The sequence below is a fragment of the Numida meleagris genome, chromosome 8 (assembly GCF_002078875.1).
Source record: "Numida meleagris isolate 19003 breed g44 Domestic line chromosome 8, NumMel1.0, whole genome shotgun sequence".
NCBI lineage: Eukaryota > Metazoa > Chordata > Aves > Galliformes > Numididae > Numida > Numida meleagris.
The window spans coordinates 13,362,305-13,384,302 of record NC_034416.1 but is presented as its reverse complement, the minus strand read 5'-3'; the positions used below and the strand labels follow the sequence as shown (position 1 = coordinate 13,384,302).

General features: G+C 42.1%; 1 protein-coding gene across 6 annotated transcripts in view; it reads right to left on the bottom strand.

The window, feature by feature from the left end:
• DCX (doublecortin) overlaps positions 1-21,998 on the bottom strand; it is a 137,601-nt gene that overhangs the window by 68,968 nt on the left and 46,635 nt on the right. For all 6 annotated transcript variants that reach the window (XM_021405947.1, XM_021405948.1, XM_021405949.1 and 3 more), the window contains 3 exons: positions 14,024-14,231; positions 12,112-12,502; positions 2,284-2,624 (listed from right to left, as the gene is read on the bottom strand). In XM_021405947.1, the coding sequence (XP_021261622.1) occupies positions 2,284-2,624; positions 12,112-12,475 (705 nt within the window). In that variant the 5' untranslated portion in view covers positions 12,476-12,502; positions 14,024-14,231. The remainder of the gene's footprint in view (positions 1-2,283; positions 2,625-12,111; positions 12,503-14,023; positions 14,232-21,998) is intronic.

The window sequence follows — 21,998 nt, the reverse complement described above, 5'->3', positions numbered from 1 at the left end:
CCAACAGTAATTGATGCCACAAATATCAAACATTGCATTACTGTCAAATTACAAAATCTCATTGCTCTCATTAACTGCAATACAAATTGTACATTTGCATGCAGTAAAACTGCTGGTGGTACCTAACACGTAATGTAATATCACATTTCACATTTCATAAAATGGTGAATTATAAAGCTAGTAAAACAAGTTAAATGTGGTATCTTCAATTAGACTTTACTGAAATCAGATTTCTGTGGCAAAACATGATGATAAAATTTTCAGGTTGCCCCAATGAATGAAGTACCAAATTTAGGCACCACTCACCACGTGGATCTCTGAGGCTGACATGAGGAAAGCAAGGTTGCCTTCTATTTTGGAATTCAAGAAGAGTCACATCTTGTGGCTGCTATGCACTTGCAGTAGGACTTGCTAAATTACGTAGATCTTTGCGCCCCATGCTCAGCCATGTCCCTATGAAATGCAGCCACTCCAGCACCAGACTGCACTCTGACCCACAGCAGCACTACTCAGCAGCATTTCCCAAATTTCTGCTTAAGAATTAACAGAATTTCCCACGTTGGTACAGCCAACAGCCCATAAATACAGTCCTGTTGACGGGCTGATTCAGCCTTGCTTATCAGTTAGAGGTGGAGGGGAAAACACTGTTTACTCCTGCAAATAGTTTAAAGTCAGAGAAGGGGATGGTTTGCCAATATAAATGGAGCATCCTCCAAAAATTTCCATGCTTCATCAAGAGCAGCATTTAATCTCCTAACTGCCAGCTATTCTCAATGAATAAGGCAATCTACTCATCCAGACTAAGATGCTGATCCTCACATCTGTGAGTACAAGACAGCACGAGGAGGCGACTGCTTTTGGGCCAGACTCATCCATTTAGCCTTTTTTAAAGCTGCTGCGATTCAAGATGTGTGATCCTGTGCCCACATACGATTTCCCTCAGTGAGAAAGAATCATTTGTCCCTCTTCTCCCTCTCTCCACAGCCACTTCCAGTGTTCCCAGTACATCACATCCTGCGTCAATACAACATGTTACTGTACAGTCAGCTTAGCTGGAAAGTTGCCCACCCATATATGTCGTATAAGCTGTATGACCTACAGTGAACAAGTGCTGGGCTGAGGCAAGTGGAAAGAAAACCTTTGATGGGCAGTTGAGATGTTTGGATGTTTGAAACTATAAACAGCCACTAACTGATGTACAGGATGCAGACAAAGATAGTAAGAGATGTACAGGCTGGGACAAAGCAAGAGCTACATTCAGCTCACAGATACTGTATCTGGACTTTATGAACTGATGTTGGGTGCTGGAAGGATGAACGTTTCCATTTGTAAAGGCTGCATGTTGGTTGAGACACTACTTAGTGTTGGCAAGGTATTTGAATAGCTGGCAAGGTATGTGAATAATTTTCTCCAAAGATAGGGGAAAGTTAATTTAAAGCAATAGTAGCAGACTCTAGAGTAGCCAGTGTCCAACTTTAACAAAAGAGCTGGAGTAAGAAAAACAGATATAAAAATAAGATTATCCCTTAATTGCAGCAGACTCACAACTATTAAATCAAGATCAGAATTTTCCCTCAAGAAGAATCTAGTTCTTCCCAGTCCCCAAAGCTATCCTCCACATTCTTTTAAGGGTTTTCATAGATATGGTAATATGAAATGCCTTATTGCTGTGTAGCTGCTAACAAGAGACAGATGTTTATTTCAGTTCCAGGAAAACGTAGACACGAAGCACATTATGATGACCCTCTAAATAATTTTGACCCAAGACCCATACTGTGTGTTATCAGTTGATGTATTTAGTCAAGAAAATGAACACAGTTCCATACTTTTCCTCCTAATTATTGAGCTAGCCAAAAGAGCATGCATGGATCAACTGCTTTATCTTAGCAAGGCCACAGCGGAGGGCAAGGCAAGTCAAGCAACACATTTTCACGTGGTGAACCCAAAGCCTGAGAGCTCTTGTAATTACTTCAGAGCCAAATCAGATGGTGGCTGTAAGCTGAACACCCCATATTATTTATTTCGCTAGTCCGGAAGACACACACTGCACGTTGTCGTGCAGGATGGAGCATCTGTTTCACTCAGACGGTTGGCTGCATTCTTCACTTGATATTAATATCAGTGAAAATTTAGTAACAACCACTGGCATGGGAAGTCTGACTTCTAAGAGAACAGATGGCAGTGATCATCTTAGGTTAATTTTAGGCTTCAAAAATCATTCTGAGTCAGCAAAGCATCAAGATAAGAGCAAAAGAAAAAGCCAACATCTGTGAAATCTCCTACCTGTTTTCCATCCAGGGTATACAGCTTTTTGACCACTCCCGTCTCCAGCTTTATAGCTTCAGTGATATCAGTGAGAACTTGCTCAAACGAATGGGCCGTCTTCTTGTTCAAGAGCACACGAACTGCCTTCCGGGGCTTCACCCCGCTACGGATGATGGTTACCAGCTTGGGACGCACAAAATCTTTGTTCTCCTTTGCCTGGGCGCTGTTGCTGCTGGCCAGAGACTGAGGTGCTTTCTGGTTGGCAGATGTCTTCACATTGACAGACCAGTTGGGATTGACATTCTTCGTGTATTCCACCTTCTTGAAGAAGTTGTCAGATGAGCATACGTAACTCTCCCCTTTCAAAAGAAATGAACACCAGCATAATACAGTTCTTACAGTAAGACTGCTGAGAAACAGACAATGCACATTTTTTTCCCATTAACTATGCAAAACGTTAGTCACAGTTTTCATTAGAACTTCAATGACATCTTATTATTAAAACATTGTATGAATTTTGTATTTCATATTTATGTTTATTTAAAATATAGCTTAGCATTTCCCCAACGTAAGCAAGTCAGACAACTTGCATCAGCAAACACACGCTGTCACTCGGTCACATAAACCTGGGATTAAATAAGATTGAGATTTGTAAAGGTATTAGTTACCTGAAGATGCAACTAAGCTGTCTAAAAGCTCATAAACATCTAATTCATTTAATCATCCAAATTATTTTGCAGATCTGTGAGCTTCTTCTCTATCTTTACAGACCTAGTTACTACTTCAGCCTATCATCCCTTCCCAAGAGGATATCAACATCCATCCACAAGGTACCTGTTTTGTCAAAGGCTGAAGAATTATGAAAATCCAGTACTGAGCAATCTCTGTCAAAAAGCAGCTTTGATAAATCTAGCAGGCATAACAAATACACTTCATTTATTGTCAGTGATTTATTAGAAGTCAGACCTAACGGTAGCTGAGATAGAACACTACACCAAATACCACTGTTTGCTTTAAAATGGCTGGTACCAACCAAAAATATATTAAATCCAAATTTAGACTTAGTAGAGAAAGGTGAACTGTTACACAGTCCTATTAGTAACTCATTGGAAAAAAAAAGAAACAAAGCCCTACCCTATCCCATCCAAAATTAGTTCCAATCTTCATCTGTAATTTACAGGATTCTATCTACCTAAGGTTTTAAAATCACCTTAAAGAAGGATTTGTAGGAGCTTCTTTGGGGCCTGCAAGCCTGATGGATCCTAGAGGATTTATTACTAGAATGAGACGGTAAAACAATCTCCCTAAGGGAATGTAGCTGTCTAGTCTGAAATGACTCAGGCTGCTGAGCATTTAAGGATGCAGTGAAAAAAAAAAAAAATCAGTCATTGCTAGAGGAAAAAGCCTTTGTCCTTTGTCTCACCATTAGATAAAATTTTAATAGGAACTGAAGATATAAAATGGGTATCTGCAGGATCTTAGGAAGTTTCCTTTGGTGCTTTGTTGGACTGATTTTACAGTTCTTTAAGTATTGTGATAGTTATATCTATATTTTGATTTCAAGGCTATTTTGAATAAGAAAAAAAATCCTTCTTCATAGACACAGAGCGGTTGCATTTCCTTATCCTGCAAACTCTATGGCTTGGATATCTTTGAAAAGCCTGCCCAGCATCTGAATTTGGCTTTTCAATATGGAATCTTTCAGGACAGGATTTGACATCTACTTGGCAAAGGTGGAAATACGGATTTCCAAAGGGCCGACTGATTTCCACAGAAAATTTTATGATCCAAGCATGAAACACATACCTCGTAAACAATGCTCACGTAGTTATCCTTCTGATGACTAAATGCCATTTTTTGGTGAAGGTGCTGAGATGATTCCCTCACAGAACATATGGAGAGACCATTAACACATAAATAATACAGAGGCCTTATTAAAGGCTTAAAACGAAGGAGTGTGTACTGTTTATGTCCTTACTGCTGTTGGTGTTTGAATTCACAAGAAGCCATTGAAAAAATGCAGAATGTTTGGTTGTTCAATTATTTGAATTTCTTTTTGCCCTGACTTTGTATTTCACTTGCCAGAAAGCAGTGCGTGCTCTCGGCAGTTACGCCCCCGCCAGCAGCTTTTGTCTCCTGAACTGCAGAGCAATCAAAATCATTTACCACCAAGAAGCAGGTATTGTTGTCCCTTCTGAAGTAATAACAGAAATATAGAAGGCAAAAGTCTAACAGGTCTCAAGATGAATACTATTTATCAACTAGCGTACTCCAGACTAACATAACCCCAGCAGGAGGCTCTGGTGGTGTGAACAAACTATCTATAGTTGGAGTATGCATGCTATCAGCAGAGCTCCTTGATAAACCATCCATGTAGTACCCATAGCTGAAGCTCCTTAGTGCCTCACATTTCTTGAATTAGACTCAATAGATGCAAAAATATCCCACAGACTTCCATACATTACGAAGAACCCCTACTGGAGTTATTGATTGTTTTCCAGAAACACTGTATTCGTTAAATCTTTCCGATTAATAAGCAATAAGCTGCTGTTCATTTATCTGCTTCAGCCAAGCAACATCTGGTGCAGAGGAGGCCCATGCTTTTCTCCACTTTCATAACTGAGTACAAAGCACAACAATGAGTTTGAGATGCTCAAACTGGGGAATTAGCCCTCCTAAGAACCTGAGCCTCCTCAAGCTGATCATTCCTGGGCAGCAGAACCTTTGAGAGCGTGCTGAACAGAACAGTAACACCATGCTTTGAGAAAAGGGGTTTTGGCACTTAAACGCAATACGAGGAATAAGTGATTTGAATCCTATTCTCACCTCTGCCTCCCTGTGAAAGGCTGTGACCTGTGTCTCTACTTTCCTACCTGAAAAATAGTAGCAATCTGCTACTGAAGGGGTGTCAGTCTTGATTATAACCTGTGTTTACATAGTGCTTTGGGAGACCACAACTAACTAATGTATAGACAAACGTTGTGTTCTATAAAAACATGAAACCTTTGTGTATTTTCCATAAATAAGTTCCACATTTTAAAGTGAGTGGAAGAGATTATTGGTCTGTTTGAGAGTACTATTATTCTTAATTCTAGGCGAATCCTTTGAAATTCTTCACTGCACTGTGTAGTTGTCTAGTGAACTTAGAACAGCAGACACCAAAGGCAATAATGGCATAATGCAATACACCTACGCTTTGCTTTCACAAATGTGGTATTAGGTACTTGAAGATAACACTTTCAGATTATGCTCACAATAACAAGTGGAAAACGTCATCTTTCCTTTCTCACTTTGTTTCATTTAACCTGATCCCTAGCAGATATTTTATTGAATTCTAAAACTGGCCAGAAATTTGCTTAGAATGGCACTGCTCTGCCTTTCAGAATAGTGGTTCTTCCCAGCATCATTTCTACGGTTACAGCAGTATAGCTCCCAGGAAGAGGCATTTCCATCTTCCTTGACCAACAGATGTAACCTGAAGTGTTAATTTCATTTTAAATTAACTAAAATTTATGTCTTTCCAAACTCAGTTTATGGCTGTTAAATCGTAACCATATCAATGAAGTTCCTCAGTAAGGCACATCACTTTTACCATTTGCCAGCCAGGAACATTCACTGTTTCACTTTCTGCAGCCAAGTTTTACCCAAATTTTATGATAAGGTAGTAGTATAATCAAGCAAGAATGGTATGAAGTCACGTGAACTTCCCAGTATCAAATATGTGTATTGCGGCCAAAGGTTCACTATGGAGAGAAATCTTATGGAGGAATATTTCTAGCAGAGAGGAGTGGTTTCTCTGCAACATCAATCTATAGATGAGACTATAATGAGAATTCAAGGTGTGCAGTTGTGCCAGGAATATAACTGATAAGCACAGTATGGTTGTAGAACTGTGCAGCATAACAAAGAAAGGGGAGGAAGCAGATACAAGATTCAGACAAGGGCAAAAGAAACAACTCTAAGAAGCACACTACTCCCCAGCCCTGAACATATAACCTGTGCACAAATATTTTCAGGAATGTATCTTCAGACAACAAGCAGCTGTGTGGATGTGCAGAAACACAGCTGGAGCCATGAGAAAGTACAATGAACAGCCATTTCACTGCTTCCAAACAAAACCCCAAATGGCAGCCCCAAAGAGAACTTCACATGGGGGTGGAGGCTTTGGTAAAAATGAGAAGCATCATCCCTGGCAACATCCAAACTGCTGCTGAATACAGCACTACAGGCATGAGAGCAGTGGTGCTAAGAACAGCATTTTTCTAGTACAGTGCTAAGTCAGTGCAAGACACCCTTTCTGCGTTGCAAAGCCAAAGCCCTGCACGATGTTGTGCACTTGGCATCATGGCAGTGTGCTCCAGAGGTGTTACTGTTTCCTATTGTGCCATCAAACCAGATAGGGCATTTTTTTATTCCTTCTATCCTACCGTTAGCAATAGATGGACTGACTGTAGAGCTTTGACCATAAGTCATAATCAGCATATTTGCCACCTGAAGTCATAGTTTGTATCACATAACTGTATTGGCTACACATGCATTACACATCACTGTGCTACTAATTTGACAGAAGCACAAGGCGATTATTCAGCTCCTAAAGAAGGGATGATCTCAGCAAAGATAAGGTTTGCTTTAGAGAAGGTTTCTTAGAGAGATTCTAAGCTCAAGATGAGTGCTAAGCCTTCAACCCTCTTACAGCAGCTTCTTTTGACAATACTAAAAATGACAGGCTGTGCTTTTGGAAAAAAAAAAGTTACCCTTTCTCAGCACGCACCAGCAAGTTTTGCATGCACCAGCAAGTTTTCAAGTAAAATGAATTCTGTGCAGAAGTTAAGAAAAATTGGAAAAGCTGGACTGAGGCCATTTTGAAAGTCTAACTGCTAGCAGTTATTCCAAAAACTGTCTCTGTAGGCTGCAGTCAATTATTTTGGTTATTAGCTCTACTGCCTCAAAGTTGAGACTTTGCTACTGTGCTCAGCTTTCATGTTTCATGGGATTTACTGTGACTTCAGTAGAAATTAAGTGGACTTAACTCCTTGCAGAGTTCATTATATATTGTGTTAAAGTAGGCCCTTGAATTCAAATGCATGAACTTCCTGCTACTTTATGCATTGAAAATGATCTTCTTCTGCCTCAAGACCTACTTCACCATGGCAAAATGAACTGTGGAAGAGCTTCCCTTGGCTGGGGAAAAAAAAAAAAGAAATGCGTGATTGCCAAGTTGCCTTCACAACTACATGATAAAGAATTCACCATGCCAGGCTATCTGCAGGGAACACACTAGTCCTAGTGTGACAGCTTAGATGAGTAAGGAAATAAAACAGAGCCACAATAATACGTTTTGTTATACAGGATATAATTAACCAAGCTCTCGGGATAACAGTCACAGAAAACAATGTCAAGTTACCAAGGTTTCAACATTGGACTACAGGAGCTTCAGCTTTCCAGATAAATTGGAAGATGCATACACTGGGTGGAGACTTCAATGCACTTCCTACCAAGCCCTCAGTCCCAACACCCACCAGGCTCTGTACAGCTCCAAGGTGGAGCGTCTCCTGTGTCTACTTTAAACATTCCTGGACAAGGTTTTGGAAAAGGCTCCCCAGGGCCTGACAAGATATAAAAGCTTGGAAACACTTCCTCAAATATCTTACATAACCCAAGAACATTTGCGATGAAACCCCCTGAGCAAAACATGATTCTATTCAGATTTTTCCAATGTTTAAACTGAGGCAAGAACTAATTTCAGAACTGAACAGCCCAGCAAAGGACAAGAGTACAAATTCACTATACGATGGGCCCTCTACCCTTCCGTAATGGCCCGGGCACACCAGGAGCTCACAATGGAGAAGCTCTGCTGCTTGAGAGACATATTGTCTCTCAAATATTAATTTTAATCCATAGTTTGCATTTTTAGCTTTATCTACCATGTCTCGGCTATACTGTATTTGTATTCAGTACAGACTTATTTCGTATTTATTTCTGACCCTCACCATATGCTACAATGAACCATCTGTTCACAAGAAATCATACTCTAGAAATAGGACCAAAGTCCACTTTACAATAAAATACCGAATAGAAGTATGTACCTCCAGACCCCTGACCAGGCCCTGAAAAAGACTGAGGAAGGGAATGAACTTGAACAAGAAAGCTCAAACCCTGACTTTCATATTCTTCTGTCTCTTGGAATTAGGACAAACAAACTAGGCTGCCTTCTTCCATCTCAGCTCTTCAATGGTAACATCACCTTCCTGCACCTTGACATATTCAGACTATAACTTCTCCAAGCAGGGAGTTTCCTAAGCCTCAGTCACTATAACTCATAAAATGAAAGGAGTAAAGTTCACCTCATGCTCCTTTCCAAAACTCTTTTATTGACTAGAACAACCGCGGTAGATAGAAGCTCTTGGGCAAAATATTCACTCCTGACTCAGTTGAGAGAGCACGCAACTAGAGGATACTGTCAGCAATTTACGTATAGTCATGAGGTGAACAGTGAATAGGATGCTCTACTGTATTAAATCAACATCTAGATAAAGGAAGAACACAGTTCTAAACAACGGTAGCATGTACTTCTTCATATTTACAGATACATTAAAATTGATAATGAAAACAAGGAGTCAAGATTAAGGCAATGAATGTAGTGATTGAAGATGGTCTTTATTAGTGACAGCAAGAGAGAAAAGAATGAACAGAGAAGTAGATTTTGAAAGTCATTGGGAGACATGAACATAGACAACTCTGACACAGGAGGCACTACGGAACAAGCTGACAATGACAGGTTCAGTGCAGGAAAGGACCAGGAGGCACATCCCAACTGATAGATAAGAGATGTGACCGGAACAGTAGAAGAGACTTCACTTGTTCCATCTTAGACACACTAGAAAGAAAAACATTCATCTAGAACCTTAGGAGAATGGCCCCTAACACCAGGGAAGGACAGTCTACCAAACCTGGCGATAGAGATCAAAAGGGTTACTTCCAAGAACCATTAGTCAGTAGGTCACCAAGTATTTCTGTTCATGTGAAATATCTGCTGTCTCAAGGTTATTGGTATTATGCAGTATCATTCTCTACCCTATAGAAGTACATCCAGACTATACCATATAAACACATTTTTAATCATGCAGAAGTAATCAAGTACCTAGAATGTGGTGTGAAAGACTATTAGTAACTTACAAGCTTCTGAAAAATAAACTGAAGTTTGCCCATCCGGTAACTTCCTTTCCTAGGTTCTACTTATTTAATGGAAATTACAATAATAAATTAGGTACATTATAGCAACTAAAACTGCTTTAGTTGCTCTCTGTCTCTAACCAGAAAGAGAATTTATATGGCAAACATACTGTCAAGTGTCTGTTCTGTTTTGCATGCCGCAATGCAAATACGCTGAAGTTCCATTTCTTTCATGTCTACCTAGTACACAGTTACACAAACACACCAGTAGCATAGTTTACCACAGGGTTGTTTGCAACCATGGCATTAATGTCTCTCCAAGACTGCCTTTCTAAACTAGCACTATGGGAATATTATCACTAAACTGTCAATAACAGCATATAGATCTACTTTTGCATTTTGAGACACTAGATTACTTTTTTCTCATCCTGCTCAGATTGTATTTTTCTAGCTGATGCTCTGCTGGGGATGCGGCAACACAGACAATCCAATTTTTGTTTCAGTGTCACATCTTCAGTGCTGTTTCCAGACACTGTTTTGGTAGAACAAAGCCAGAAGCCAAATGTCAGCATCTCCTGCCCATACCCCAAGCAGTAAAATAATACCTTCTGAAGAACTAGGCACTTTGTTATCTGAAGCACAAATTTCATTGTAAAACAGGTATAATTATGAAAGGCTTGTTAACTTCTGACAAAAAAAACAGGAAGAGTATAAAAATCACATTTTCTCCTGTGGAGATATTTCTGAAGATATGCATGAAACCTAGGACAGGAAGAGCCAATATAGACAATATAGGTTGTGGCCATATTAAGAGATGAGAAAAAGATGGCAGAATCTCTAAAATTAAGAGAGGCCACACCCCCATTTGACAGCTGTATTGTAACTCAGCTGAGAATAACTCCACTAGGATTGCATCATCTCTCCGAAAGGCATTAACTTGTTCCCAGTAAAACTCTTATATGAAAAATGATATTTTTCCATTGTGTGCTTTTCCCCACAAACTATTTTGGGGAAATGAGTATCCCACTTGACAGATAAGGAAAAGAAGCTAAAGTCAAGGTCACACGATGATTCACTACTAAGGTTGCCCCAGCAGTTCAGGGGCTAACATTACTGTCTTATTAAAGAAGAAGCCTCGTGGTTCTTCTGAAGTCACCACATCTCTCAGATCATCTACTTGGAAGAAAACAAAGAAGAGGGGAAAGCACCTCTCCTCCCGTAACAGGATAATCAGGGTATTCCAGGCCCAAACAAAGGATGGAGTGTCTGAATTGATCTGGGAAGAGAAAAGCAGAATAACTGTAGGTGTTCTCCATGTACCCTGCTCAAGCTGTGCCACCAGCAGAGCTCACCTGTGGCCATGCCTCGGGCAAGGATGCAGGACTGACCGTGCAGTGATTTTTGCCCTGGGCATCCTCCTGGCAGCACCCACAGCAGCAGCCCACCACTGCAGAGGCTGAACTCCATGGTAACTCCTTCATCCCACAGCCCAGGTGATGTTCAAAGGAACAGGCACACTGCCAGCTCCTCTAGAAACAGAGACACACTCAGACCTGCACTGAGCGTCTCTTGTACACTCTGACCTTTTTCCATGCACGAGATGCCTTCCCACACTTCCCCACAAGCCTACCACAGCAGCCTGGCCCACATCAGTCCCCACCACACACAGTCTCTATAGAAACACTCCCCAAACACGCTCCCTTGCACACGCATACCCCATTTGGGCATTTCAATATACCTACCTTCTATACATACCCCACATGAACCCTACTCATACACAGCACATGAACTCCCCTCCCTCCCCCCAGACTCCTTCCTTACACAACACTGTGCAGGAATCCTCCTGCACCATCTCTTGTACACAAAGCCCAGCATCCCTCTACAGCATTCCCTGAGCACAACCCTTCCAACACACCCCCTGAGCATGAAACCCCTCCATGAACCCCCCTTACACCTTCTTCCACACACCTCCATGTACAAAACCTCAAATTTCACCAAGTGCAATCCCCCTCAACACCTCTTTCCACACACGTTATTCATTAACCACCCCCAAACACAATGCATGAGCTCCTGACACACCCCTCCACACTCCTCAAATGCTGTCTGAACCACTAACACATCCCCTTTAAACACACCCACCATGCACACACTGCACGAACCCCAACACTCTGAAATCCCCTGCACAGCCAACACTCCCATACACACATTGTTCATGAGCCCCACACCACACACCCTTACATGCCGTGCATAAATCCCACCTACCCATGTCATGCAGAAGCCCTGTTACATACATACTACACAACCCCACCACACATACAATCACAGCACTTTCTACTCATACGCATCCAACCCCAGTGGGACCCTAGCCCAGTATGGACAAACACAGGGATTCCCTCAGACAGCCCTCTGAGCCATGGATACGGCCATGTCTAGTCCAGAGTAAGACACACCCCTCCAGCTCCACATCTGCACTAGAGTGAGCATGCCAGAGGCATCCTGAGGGCTGCCACACTCCTCTGCACCTCTGTGCAGTGAGGGGATGGGGCAAGTTCAACACAGAGGGGCAGAAGCATCCCCAAGCCCGCAGGAAATGCGACCTTAAGAACAGACCCAAGTGGTGCAGCCCCCTTCTCACCCCGCCTCCTCACTGCACCAGCCAGCAACGCTAATTACCTTCCTCCAGCTCATCCATGCTTCCAATCTTCCGCGATCCATCAATGGTGTAAATGTAACGGACTCCCTGAGGCAGATTAATGTTGTCAGACAGGGACCGGGTCAGGTCAGCCAGGAGAGCATCAAAACTTCGGAAGCGGTCAGAAGACACAGCATATACAATTCCCTTGAAGTAGCGGTCCCCGTTGCGATAGAAACGCACCTTCTTGGCTTTCTTCTCATTACTCAGTGCCTGTAAGGTCCTGGTTCTGTAGAAGCTACAATGAGCACTGTGAGTGGGGCTGGGCAACCCATTCATACGTGAGCCTCGCATGTTTCTGGACGCCTTGTCTCGTTCGTCAAAGTGTCCAAAATCAAGTTCCATAGTTTGGTGAACCCTGAAGATCTGAAGCTGAGCAGGAAGATGGGGAGAAAAGGAGTGTGAAGAGGAGAGGTTAGAGCCAAGCGGAGCCACAGTCCAGCAAGAAAAACGACACTAATGTGAGAGCAGGCCAGATTTATTTGGGAAGCATCCCCTCCCCTGACCCAGATTTGTATTGATTCTGGGGACTGCGGGTAGGAGGGGTCCTCACTGTGAAAGGGATCCAATTACTGGGGGCAGAGAACATATTACTAGACAGCAGCCTGCTCCTGCACCTGGGAGTTTTCAAAGTGTAGTAAATTGGGACTTGGGGCCAAAGGGAGTTGCAACTCAGCCCCCAAAAACTCATCCAAACACCAGTTGGCAGTGAATTAAACCTCTGAGCCCTGTGAGGTTTCCTTTGGCAACAGAAAACAAGGAGATCCCAGTGAGTCAGCCCTTCAATCTGTCAAATCACAGAAGGAATCAGAGCATCTGAATATTTAACATTAGAATAAACTGGCATTTATGAAAGAATGGTCACAGGGGACTAAGCAGTTTCTTTGTGACAGCCTGTTCAATAAGGGTTAACAATGAGATCCATCCCACCCTTCCCCCTATCCGCAGCCCCCTCCTAGCCCATCAATCAATTCCCAGGACCAGCCTACATCTCTAAGAAGAAATGACTGGAAAGAAAAATCTGTCATTGAAACCAGGCTTCTATGAGCTCTTTTCAGCAGCCTGAGTCTCCTCTGAATCGCATTTCTGCTCCCATTTAATGAGGAGGAGAAAATAAAGGAGCTATTTCCAACTCCTCCAACCCCCCCTCCTAGCCTTAAGTGATTTAATTGCTGGAAGTGCCCCCTGCCCAAGGGACACACCGCCCCTGCAAGCTCACCTTTCATTGTTCTGAGCACAGGGGGGCTCCTAGCGCAAGGAAAGAGCTCAGAAAAGCAGAGACTTGAGCTGACAGACAGTAATCAGGAATTTCCGCATGGTCTTTAGTTTATGCTTAAGAACAACCTTCCCCCTGCACCAAACCCCAACACAAAAGGAGGAGAAATCCCCTAGTTCTGCTCTTTCACTCCCTCAATACAACTAGGAACATGCAACTCACGTATGTTGCTTGCATGCTAGCATGAGGCAGAAATAGGATTTACATCCCACACTTGGCAGCCAGGTACAAATCTAGGAAAAGCTGTTGCTATCTGCTCCCCACCCCTCACATTTGCCAGAACCGCTGCTTCCCCGTGTTTTACAATGTCACCGTGACCTGCACGAAAAAGATCATTGTCCTCAGCCTGCAGTAAAGCAGACGACAATGCAGGCAATCTGCACAGAAACCCCAAGTTAGGAACGTTTTCCCCACAATGCCAGCTGGGGTACATTCACTCGGGTGTCACGTACTGAACAATGAAACATTCAAGCAACTTCGGGAATGAAACAGAGGAATCAGGGGTTTTGTTTAAAAATGAACTGCAGATGCTGCAAGGTACTAAAAGAAAAATTCCTCCTTCCATCTGACATCTGCTACTTTTCTGCATGCAAGTCACTCAAAAGAGCTCTACTCACCGGCTTTCAGCGCGCAGGGTGGAGATGCTGAGAGAAAGAAAACCAGGCTCGCTCTGCCTTTGTTGTCTGAGCTCCAAGCAAGAAATTCCTGCCAGGGTGGATGAGACGCCTCCTAGGTCCTAGTGCCTTGTTCGATCCCTTCATGGTAACTTTGCTTCAATGGTTTTTACTCTTATCATCATTCATCTTATTGTAGTCTTCTCTGTATCTGAGGGGAAAAAAAAGGGTGTGTTCATTCCAGCTCTGGATATGTTAATAGATGGTTAAGCAAAAAGTTTAAAGGGGCAAGTTTGGGGCTTGTGTTCTGAAAGAAGTAAATTTCTCCTTGGCTCTAACTTCACCAAGAAAGCATCTGGCCCCACTGAAAATAGAGCACAATTAGACTGATGCACCAATTTTACAGGATTGCAGTACAGGGAGGTCATGGCTACTAGCTTACTATGTGCTACAATGCTGGCACAAGGCGCTAGCATGTTAGTAAAGCAACTTAAGAAAAAAGATGAACAATGGCACTGGGCCCAGTCCTGCTGCTGTACTGGTTTCACATAGCATTCATGGTTTACACTGGCAAGCAGGAAGGGACAACTGACTTGGTGGTTACATATGCAGTGCCCCTGAATAATTTTTCTTTGTTAGCACTGGACATAAGTCAAAACCAAAGCTCTGAATTCAAGTACCCAAGGGGTTCAGGATGGAGTCAGTCAACACAAACCTAACCCAACAGATTCAATTTGGCTTTTACCCCAAACAAACAACAAAAAAAAATCTGGATTCAACTGCAAAAGAATTCAGCTGTTTCAAAATTGCACTAGCCTCTTTCTCTGAGACAACAAAATCTTTCACCTGCTTTATAACAGAGATTTCCGTTCTGCAGGTAGAAGAGCAGCACTACAAACCCCAATCCTAACCCTGCTGGTGTCAGTCTTATCTTTTTTTCAGATAAGAATAAGGCTTGGAAACGGGAGGGTCTTCCCATCTGTAGAAGGAAATCTTTCCTAACAATGCTCTGTCTGTTTTGAATGAAAACATTGGATTTTTCTCATTCTGGCACATTATGCATTTAAATAGAAAAAAAAATAGTATTTATTCCAGCTTTGTCTGCCCTGTAGATGATTGTCCGGGCAGTGCTGATGAATCCACTCAAAGCTCTTCTGATTCCCAGCAATTTTCACACATGACATTTGTGAAATGTTTTCTTATTTCCTGAAACCATCTTTTCATTCATATAAGGATCCCCTGCATCCTCTGCAAAAGCTGTCATCTGCTCCCTTTGTGCTTCACAGAATCACTACAGAGGAAACCACAGATCTACTCTCCTTTCTCAAGAATTAGTACTTGAGGGGACTGCAGGAACGAGCAAGATCCGCGCTCCTCTGAGCGTGTTTCAGTCACTGCATACAGACGCAGGAAACAGGATTCAAGGATTCTCCTTCCCATTCCCAAATTAGATATCTATGATCATTCATCATCATGCGCTTCATCTGTCTGATAAACAATTCTTCCCTATGCTATACAAGACACTGTCCCAAGTTTTCATATTTTTAAAATGCAAAGATATAAATTATTATACGTGTGCTCAGTGCAGTAACAGCAAATAATAGATAAAAGGAAATAGAATTTAGTCTTCGGTGGTACATGCTTAAGGCATTTGGATACTAGTTATGGGCAGCATGGAAAGATTATGTAAATTCATGCAGTCAGTGGAACTGTACAACTTATCTCTCAAGTTTGACTTCTATGGAGTGTACTGAGGACAGCAAAGAGTCTCAAAAAGCATTAAAAGATAGCTCTTCTTTCCACCTCTGAAACCTTGTCCACCAGTGAGAAAATGAAACGTGTGTACATGGACATGCTTGCTCAGGACACTACCAGAAGCTTTTGAGCATGGGCACTTGCTTGTAAAAGCATTAGAGTTAAGCACATTTACTCTGGCAAGGAACCTGGTATTTGTTCCTGGCTGGAGGATAAGGTTTCTACAGTCAGTGGTAACAATGCTCATCTTTGGTATAACCAAGTTATTTGTATAAGGCACCCAAATCACGGTAAGTACAGTTGTCCCCCTTTAATCCTGCCACAGGCAAGAAGAATCTCAGCAGCCAGAGCATCACTGGAGATGAAGAGCCCTGAAGCCAGATTGACGTGACAATCCCAGTGGAATCACACCACATTTGCTTCTCTGCAAATGAAAGCAGAATCATCTCATTCTACAGACACTGGCTTGGCTATGCAATATGGCATAGAAATAAACAACCCTTTCTTGATGAATACTTCTTTACTGGCCCCAAGGAGTTAATGTTGGTCAAAACCTATTTACTTCAGATGAGAATCATTCCCCGAGACAAATCTAAACCATTTTAGGCAGTGTGAGATACTGAGAATTGGAAAAATTCTTCTTCTCATCAATAGCCTCATCTTGCTAAAAAGGAAAGATAAACATAGCTTTTCAGATTAAAATATCTGCTTTAAATCAGGTGAATCATCTTTCCTCCAGGAAGTTAACATTTAGACTTCTGCCTGTGTAACTAAATCTGGAAAAAATACATGTTTGTTGGCATTGCTGGGCAACTGTGATACATCAGAGATGTGCAGAGTGCCGATAAAAGAGATGTTGTGACTGCTTCTGTGCTGACTTCCTGACATATACATAGAAAATCCAGTTTCTATTATCAGGAGTCACTCTTGAGTACTTTTTATGTTGGCCTTCCATTGCCTTGCTAATAATACTCTCCTGAACTCTACAAAAATTCTGTTTATTCATAGCACATCACAGTGTAAGTTAGGGTGCTAATCAGCTGAAGTCTGGCTGCACCACAGATAAAAGTTGTGGAAAAAATTAAATCAAGTGATCGTTGCTTCTGTAGGAAGCGTTGGATCATCATTGTTAAGTCAGTCTATGCAGATACATGTTTAATTCATTTTCTTATTTTAACCTCCATGCTTCTGGACTGCTTTGAAAATGTCATATCTGATCACCCCTTTCAAAGCTTTGTTGGATGGGATCTCCATGCCAAAGCCCTCTGAAATCACCAAACTATTTCAGGGCTCTGCCAAATGTGTTGATGCAGTCAAAACCTAAGACCCATGGCTCACTTTTGACCCTATAGAGCAACAGGCTTTAAACCTGAGGAGCTGATAGTTCATTGAAGAACTATCCTATATTGGCCAATAGAGTTAAGTCCCTCTGACAGTACTATAAGCAATGGGCACTTCAGATTTTCACCATGTAACATTAGTTTCCTTTGGAGATTTATTTTTGTAGGGACCACACACATCTGAATGTCTTTTAAATACCAGTGTTTGTGAGCCAAAGTCAGTATACTGCTGGGAGAGTAGGAGGTGTACCTCCACAGCACAGCTGCCCCACTTCATGCCTTGTAACCATCTACAGAGGCTGTATAGACCCTTCTGTATCCTGAATCACTGAAAACCCCAGGGAACAGAAGGGACAGAGTTTTCTGCCTGTGGAAGGAGGAAAGGTTGGAAGCTGTAGATTCCAACTGGTTTGGCTGTGCTCCAAGGCCACCTGCAGCAGCCAGAGAACATGAGGTTCCCACCTGTGCCCCACAGCAACAACACCCTTGGGTGGGACCTGTCACTCCTCTGGAGACAGCCTCCAGCTGTGCTAGGTCAGTGCTTCTGCACTGCTGCAGCCCCACACCCTTGGCAGATCCCCCTCAACTTCAGCACATTACTTTGGCTTCAGATAAGCTTCTGCTGAAATTTAGGAGAAAGGAGCTATTCCATCCTCTGAGGGATCAACAGGAAGTATGCTACAAGCGAAAAGGCCATTCCCTGTGCTAATGAACCCTTTTTAAGTATCTGGAAACAGTGCAGCCCAATGAATTAATTCAATGACTTGCTGAAGACATTCCCAACATATCCAGATATGAGGAAGCACTAAAAAGCACAACGCTCATCCAAAAAAAAAAAATACCTTTTACCTTAGATTCCATCTGGCTTATTCCCTCCATACTACAAGCAACAAATCATGTCAATCAATAAATTTTCCACAGCTGAAAACAAATTCCCTAATAGAGAAAACAAAACACCTTCATCCCAGGTATCCTTTATAAATCCTGCCACATCCAGTGGGTTCCACAAAGAAAATTTTGGTGGCAGTTCAGTGATGTTGTTTTCTCTTAACAGCTATTTGCAAAGCTTGCAGAAAGCCATGGAAACGTCTGCCACATGCATTGCCTCTACCCTGGGGGACATGCAGAACCTCACAGAAGTTGTCAGTATGTTTTGCTGACCAAACTAAGTATGATGTATGGTCTGCAAGTTCCAGCCAAGGTAGTGATAAATGGAACTACTAGAAATCTAGATGTCACCTTTCTCAGAGGTTGTCCATGTGCTGCATCATAGCGCACAGAAGACTGGTGATCAAGACTACTAATTTCTTGATAATTGACCTACAAGACTAAAATTTTAAACAGAAGATGAAAAATACCTTCGGTGGCTTTAGGAGACATTAGGAGTTTTTTTAAACCCTGACAAGATGTTCAGCACGACATTAGACAAAGACTAGAGGTAATAAAAGGGCAAATTACACCAACCTAGAATTCTCAGCCTCTGAGGCTCGTTTTGAACTTTGGAGTTGAAAGAAATCATGATTGTCCTGTGTAAGGGGCGGGGACTACAGGTCTACAAAGGTTTCAGAACTTCAAGAGGAGGCAAAGAAAGAGTCATAAACAAGGAAGAAAGGTGAGTTCAGTTTTGAATCGACTCATTCTAATGCCTACAGAAGTCCCCTTCCTATATAGATCCTCCTTTTCCATAGTCCCAAGCATTTCTCATGTCCATATACCACAACACACTGCCCACAGGTACCCTTGACTGAGGCCCACGTTGTCTTTGGGGCACGCACCCATTACTAGTAGAGGGCTCACCTTCAGACACCGATCGCGTTTGTGCCAACACATTTGGCAGAGCACTGGTGATGAAGTCCCATGGAAGCCACAGGGCTCTGAGGAAACCTGTCCACAGGCAGAAGATCGGTATTTAAAGTACGGATTCTGGCTGAGCTCAGCTGTTGCGTAGTGGTGCTGAACTGTCAGCTACATAGTAGAAAAAACTGTCATTCAGCTTTCTCACCTAGCAGCAATCAGAGCTGAGAGAGGCAGCTCTAACGTTTTTATACTCTCCATGAGAGAAGACAGCAGAGTGGGGAAACACTGCTTTTGTGCTATTTGAACCATCCTATGAAAGCAGTAAGACAATCTGTTTTATCGTAAAATTTCACAGAGAACAGTAGTAAATGATGGTTTTTTTCATTGCTGCAGATACTGCTTAGCTAATTTTGCTCTTATTCTTCAGGCACATTTATCTTTAAGAAATTATTGTTAATCATTGCTTTAAAATGAAAATTTAACTGCTCAAAATCCCTTACAAATCAGAATATAAAAGCACACTAAATGGTATTTATTTAAACACCAGTAAATAGAGGTTCCTTCTTTGCATTGATGCAGTCTCACTCTAGAAGGACAGATTTGTTACATTCAGTCAGAATGGAAAGAACAATAAAATACACTTCAGCACACAAGGCCATCACTGACAACTTCAGTCACCTTCCTCCAGCTAGGAGAGCCAACTCTACAAACACTACATTGAACTAAAACAATGATTCTTTTCCAGATTACTACCAGGCTTTGAAAAGCTGGGTCTTGCATGCAGAAGCCAGCAATATCATTTGTTTCCGGTGGCAATGACAAGTCCTGTCCCTAGCTGCTATCAATACAACCAAAGACTTTAGATACATGTAGCTCTTTGTAGGTTCTCAGAAAGTATGTTTCATCTTCAAAACAAAGGTTAAGGTGTAGAAGCAGTATGACATTGCCTCCCAAATAACTCTATTCAAAGCACTGAAATTATGATCTGAACTTCTGCAGTTCATCTGCTCCCTGGGGTAGACGTTTCCTTGTCTACAGTATGACCATCAAGAGAAGCACAGGACAGCTCCTAATTCATTGATGCCTCTGTACAGACTCGCAGAAAATGGGCATCTCATCCTGCTGGGAGGCAATGACTATCAATGCTTTGATGCTGATAACTTTAGGAAACACTAGCAGGTTTTGATTTGGGGGGTTTCTTTGGCTTGTCTAGGTTTTTTCGTTTGTTTTAGGAACATACCGCTTGCTGAAAACCAGATAATTGTTTAACATCTCAGGAATACTAGATGATTAGCTATTAGGAGGAAATTCTTTACTCAGAGGGCAGCGAGGCCCTGGCACTGCTGCCCAGACAGCTGTAGGTGCCCCATCCCTGGAGATGCTCATGGCCAGGCTGGATGGGGCCCTGGCAGCCTGATCTGGTGGATGGCAAGCCAGCCCACAGCAGGGATTGGAACTAGATGGTCTTTAAGCTCCTTTCCAATTCAAGCCATTCTATGATTCAATGATAGTGATTTTACTGAGCGAGAAGCTGACACCAGAAACTCCAGTGTTGATTCTGATGTTATTTCCATGTTATACACATTCTGTTTATTATGAACCTTTTCCCCCAATGTAAGATAAAAAAAAATATTACGTGCTACTCATGGATTATTTATTCCCCATTATAAGAAACCTCTAGCCTGGAACAGTTTGTGAACCACTGTTTAATTGAACAGAAGAACTGTACCAGAACATCAGGACTCATAGCCAAGGTTTGGATCTAGAACCTGATTAGAAGATAGTCTTGATCTCTCATCTGAAGGTGTAGTTACCTGTACATTCAATTTAACAAGTTCTCATAAATGTTACCCAGAACAAACTATGTAAACACCCAGAACAAGCAAAGATTATACGATTTCAGACACCAGATAGAAAAGGCTTCCATTTTATACTCCATACTTCTAAGCACTTACTGATCACTGGAGATAGAGCCAAAAAAGGTCTACTCAAAAGGCATAAAGAAATGCAAATATTTCCTGTGATCTCCAACTCCAGAAAAACAAGACCTAACATGTGCAAATGCAACCTGCTCTCTGCTCACTGTGAACTTGAGGGTGGTCTTTACAAAGGACGTCTAAAGGTAAGTGGCTCAAGTCAGAAAAATCAATTCACAAAATGCTGTAGTAGTACAAAACATCAGGTTCAATTCTTGCTAGCTGTAAGAAAAGGATATCAGTACCAGAATGGCTTTACTAAGGGTCCAGGTTGGTCATAACCACTGCTCTCTCCTCTGTTAGCATCAGCTGAACTGCAAAGGTGAAAGTACTCCTGCAACAACAGGTTTCAGCTCCCACTGCTGAGTACACATCAAGTCCCAGCAGAATGTCACCATACCACCTTTATTTCATGGGCTAACGGACAGACAGGTTTACCCACACACAACACAGCCGCTACTTTTGTTCATCTCCTGCTTTGTTACAGCCACAGGAGAAAGGCAGATCAGATGATTGCAGCCGCACTACAGAAACAAGCCACAGCCATTAATACTAACAGGCAACTGTTTTGTTCTTTGCACCCATTAAGTGCTTTGCTGCTCTGAGTTGATGTTTTATTCTGTTTCCGTTTAGAAAACTAAATTGCTCAGCTGCTTAGGTGAGTTATGCTCACCAGGCAATTCAACAAACATTTTGAGGATCACCTCAGTTAGCAACCCTGAAAGCAGATGGAGCGCTTCTCAGGTATCTTTTATTCAAGATCGATTCAAGGCCCAGAACATTACATGAACAGTTTTTGCATGTCCCCTGGGCAGGGTCATGGCTTGTTTCATTTGGTCACCCTGCAATGATCCAGGCCCCAGCACTTCTGATCAGTCTGATTCTCCAGTTTGCAGTCTAATTCTGAGAGCCAGTACTTAAAAGCAATGCTGGCCTTACTTTTAGACCCTATAATCTCACTCACTTTTGAGTTGGCCATGCAAAAGATCATCTCTTACTCTTTACTTTAAGGTACCTTTCTTATACACCTCCTTGGGATAACCATTTTAAGTCTCCTTCCTTACCTCTTCCATAGAGGTGTGAAAGGGGAACCTGAAGAGAGATCTAATT